General features: G+C 19.5%; 1 protein-coding gene across 1 annotated transcript in view; it reads left to right on the forward strand.

The window, feature by feature from the left end:
* Positions 1-3,272, forward strand: part of PI3K (phosphatidylinositol 3-kinase, putative) — a gene marked incomplete at both ends in the record, with an annotated part of 5,901 nt that extends 2,629 nt beyond the window's left edge. Inside the window, one exon of the mRNA XM_028674370.1 lies at positions 1-3,272. This exon is cut by the window's left edge and continues 2,629 nt beyond it. Within this exon, the coding sequence (XP_028530730.1) occupies positions 1-3,272 (3,272 nt within the window).
* Between the last annotated feature and the right edge of the window lie 1,798 nt (positions 3,273-5,070).

Below are 5,070 nucleotides of genomic sequence, written 5' to 3' on the forward strand. Positions count from 1 at the left end.
GTTATGGTAATATTTATATTTCTAAAGAAGATAACACACATGAAATAGACACAATGAATGAAATATATAATAAAGATAATAATGAGAAAAAAGAAAAAACACAAAAAAGTGATAATTTATTAGAATCAAATGACATTTTTTCTCAAAATAGCAATGATACATCATATTCGAAAATGAAGGAGAAAAAACTAAATGATATTTTTCAACATATAAGTAAATATATAAACCGTATAAGTAAAAATATTAATATAACAAATAAAAATAGATATGACGATTATCCCTTTGATTTTTTATCAAAGGAAAAATTTGAATATATATCTGTGTTAACACCTACCATTAATGAAATAAAAACATTAAGTACTATTTTAAATATACCATTAATAAAAATGAATGAATATGAAAAAGATTGTATATGGAAGTTTCGTTTTCATCTTTTAAATAGAAAGGAAACTCTTGGAAAATTTTTAAAATGTGTAAACTGGGAAAACAAAGATGAAGAAGAAGAAGCAATTATTTTATTAAATAAGTGGCCAAAACCTTGCTTAGAAGATTGCCTTGAATTATTTCATTCATATTTGCATCATAATGTTATTAAAAAATATATTATTGATATTATAAAAAACACCAAAAAAGATCAATTAAAATTATATTTATTTCAGCTAGTACAATGCTTAAGAATTTCTAATTATGAAAATATTGATAATCTATTCATAAATACGTTAATACATAAGTGTGTTAAATCTAAAAAATTGTCTATATATTTACATTGGCTTCTTCTAAGTGAAACAAAAGATAAATTAAAAGGAAATATATATTTACATATTCATAAATTATTTATTAACAATCTAATGAATTCTAATTTAAAAAAAAAAAAAGAAATTTTAGAAATTTTAAAAAATCAAAATAGATTTCGTAATCAACTTCTTTATTTAACTAAGATTGCGAAAAATAAAAGTGATCGCATACAAAACAAAACAAGAAAATTAAGACAATTCATATTTTATTATAGAAAAAATTATGGATATATAAATATTAAAGACTTTATTAAAAATAATATATTTGTAACTGATAATAATATTTATGATTTTTCTCATTTAAGTTCTACCGATAACAAAATTCTTAGTAGTAATATTCCATATGAATTAAGTTTAAATTTAGAAAAAGAAATAAAAAATGAAGAAAAAAATTCAAAAGAAAATTATCATAGACAAAATTATTTATCTAAAATAGTTAAAAAGAATATTTTTCCTGAAGATACTAACAAAGAAGATTTTGTAAATGAAGATAAAAATGTGTATGTTTGCCGTATAGAAAATAGTAACGATAATAGCATAAAAAAATCCCTTGAAAATACTAATCAAAATAATATAGAAGATAAGGAATACTTTGATTGTAATGATAGAAAAAATAATATCAGTAATTCTATTTATTATTTAGATAATGAACTAACTATTAATTATGACATAAATGAAGATATCTATTTTTTTCAATATAAAAAAGATCTTAATCAAAGATTAAGTTCTGATATTAGTAATGAATCAAGTAGTTTAATTAATTATATTGATGATTCAAAAAACATAAGAATAGAAAAAAGCAAAGATAATTCTTTCTTTTCCAATTTTTTACAATTTAATGATAATTTCGATTTTTTTCTAAGTAGTACCTATAGTGATGAAGATAACAACATTGAAATTTTAGATGATTCAATAAATATTGTTCAAAAACAAAAAATAAAAAAAATTAAAACACCTTTAATTTTACCAGTTGATCCCAATATAGAATTATTAAGTTTTTTACCTGAGCAGTCATATGTATTGCGCTCTTCTTTATATCCTATTGTTATAGCTTGTTTAGTTAGAAAAAAAATAAAACTTGATCATGAATATTCTCATAATTTAATCATTAATAGACAAAAATATTTAAAAAAAAATATAAAAAATAAAAAAAATTATTCATTGTATAATTCATATAACTCTAAATTTATTAAAGCTTTATACAATTCTTATGACAATGTAAAAGATTTTGACTACTTTTATCAAAATATAAAGTATAAGAATAATAACATATTTTACAAAAAGAAGAAAATTGAAAAAATTGATATAAAAAATTATGGAATTTCTTCCATTGAACTAAATGAAGGTAAAAGTTTTTCTTTTGATAAAAATAAAAAATCCGAATATGATAATTCTGATAATGTTAATAAAAATAAAATAAACATAATGCGTAAAATGGGAGATTTTAAAGAAGATAAATTTAAAGAAAATGAAGAGAAGTATTACAATGAATATGAACATGAAAGTAGTGAATATAAAGAAAATGAATGTTTTGAAAATAGAGAAAAGCAAAAAGATGGGAAAAACGAAGAGGAAACTAATGAAGACAATGAAAAAGAGGATCATATGGAAAAGAATACTTCTGTAAGTTTTATTAAAAAAGGAAATGTAAAAAAAAAAAAAAGTATAAAAAGATATAATGAAATATACGAGTTATCAATAAAAAAATATATTTATAAAGCGGGGGATGATTTAAGACAAGATCATTTAGTAATACAGATTTTATATATAATTGATAACATATGGAAAAATTATGGATTAAACTTAAAGTTAACTCTATACAGAGTTTTAGCTTTATCAACTGACGATGGATTTATTGAATTTGTTGATTATGCTGAATCTATATCTTCTATAAAAAAAAATTATAAAGGAGAGATTAGGCAGTATTTTATTGATAATAGTTCTGATCCTAATCCCCCCTTAGGATTTGATGCGCAAAAATTAGAAAATTTCATATCAAGTTGTGCAGGTTATAGTGTAATAACATATATATTAGGAATAGGTGATAGGCATTTAGATAACCTGATGGTCTCAAAAGATGGTTGTTTTTTTCATATTGATTTTGGATATATTTTTGGAGAAGATCCAAAACCTTTTTCTCCTCCTATGAAATTATGTAAAGAAATGATTGAAGCAATGGGTGGAGCTCACAGCGTAGGTTATGAACAATTTTTAAAAAAATGTTGTTTAGGTTATAAATATTTAAGATATCATTCAAAACTTATAATAAGTTTATTAGATGCTATGTGTGAATCAGGACTCAAAGATATGAAAACAAGCCCTGAATTATGTGTTTTAAAAGTTCAAGAAAAGTTTAGACTTGACTTAAATGATGAAGCAGCAGAAATATATTTCTTAAGTGTCATTAATGCGTCAGTTAAAACACTATTTCCTGTTGTTGTAGACAAATTGCATGAATGGGCTTTAAATTGGAAATAATATGTATTTTTCTTTTTTATATATTTTGTTTAAATTGGAGTAAAAATAATATTCTTTATTTTTAAATATATTTTGAATTTTACTTCTTTTTTTTTTTTTTTTTAAGTATAACAATTCATATTTTTCTTAAAAATATTATATCTTTTGTCATAACTAATAACTTATCTTAAAAAAACATTCTTTTCCCATTTTCTTTTCCTTTTTTTTTGTCTTTGTATTTTTTGATTTATTATTATTTATTTCCTACCATATTTTATTTTTGTTTCTTTTTTTTTTTTACTTTTATTTTTATTCCTTATCGTTTTCCATCTTTTTTCTGATATTTGTAATTTTTAAGTTACGTTATGCATAATTTTATTAATAAAATTTGTCCCATAAAAATGCTTTGTCTTTTTTATTATACATCTTTAGAGAAAAAAGTATATATTCCTTTTTTTTATTATTCTAAATATATATATATATATATATATTCTATCTTTATAATATAATGTTATAGAATTTTTTTTTAGTATTTTTATTATATGCTACATAATAATCTTATAGACTTAAATTAGTTTCATTTTTAAATAGAATTACTTATAATGCTTGGAATATTTATAATTAATTTTTTCATTTTATATAATAATGAATATAATAAAATTATCAATTATATTATTAATAGAATTTATATATTATGTATATAAAAAATATAGGTATTTTTTATCCCTTTATACTATTTTATTTAATAATAAACTATTAAAATTCATTTTGTTTAAACCAATATATTATTATGTTTTCTACACTTATATTTATTACTTTATTAAAAATTTTAGTTTATCCTACAATATTTAAAAAGATAAAAAGAAATATAAAGAATCATACTGATTATAAGAAATATATATTAATAGAATAAGTTAATATAAAAGCACTATACATTTCTCTTATAAGAACACTTTTTATTTGTTTTTTGTAAAAGCATGGATATAAAAAAAAATATAACTTGCACGCATTAGAGAATTTTACATTTATCAATGATATATACGAATTATATGAACCCAAATAAGTTGTATTTAATATAGAATAAAAAAAAGCATTAACACTAAAAATTAAAAAATTAAAAATATAATTTAATAGGAAGTTAAAAGAATTTAATAAAAAAGAAAAAATAATTAAGCTAAATAAAAATACATATGAACTGAATAATTTCTTTGGTATTACAAAAATAAAATTATAATTCTTATAGAGATAACCATTTATAACAAAAAGAAAAAAAATTAATACGACAATATTGTGTGCATTCTAAGAAAACACACATATTACTATTTATATTCACACATAAAAAAAAAAAAAAAAAAAAATTAGTGGAATTTATTCAGTAAAACACAAAATACAATGGTTTTTTTTTCTTTTAAAATTATATAAAAACTTATGCATTATTATGCACACAAGTACTATAAAATGTAAATCCTTTATTTCATTTTTTATATATTTGTCTGTAAAATATTATTTTTGAAAAAAACATGCTTGTATTTCTACACAAAAAAAAAAAAAAATAATTACAATATCTAAAAGTTAAAAAAAAAGCTATATTGCTGTTCATATGATAAATGAAAATATGTTTTCTCTTTTTCTACAATTAAATAAAAAAACTGTAAGTGCNATACTTAAGAATACATTTGCATATATAATTTAATTTTACTAATGGTGAAAAACTATCATACTGTAAAGAATTTATAATAGAATCTTTAGCTTTTTTAAATAAATACATTTTCAATATACAAAGGAATATTCAAAAAAAAAAAAAAAAAAAAAAAAAAAA

The sequence above is a fragment of the Plasmodium gallinaceum genome, assembly GCF_900005855.1.
Source record: "Plasmodium gallinaceum strain 8A genome assembly, contig: PGAL8A_v1_21, whole genome shotgun sequence".
In the NCBI taxonomy this organism is placed as follows: domain Eukaryota; phylum Apicomplexa; class Aconoidasida; order Haemosporida; family Plasmodiidae; genus Plasmodium; species Plasmodium gallinaceum.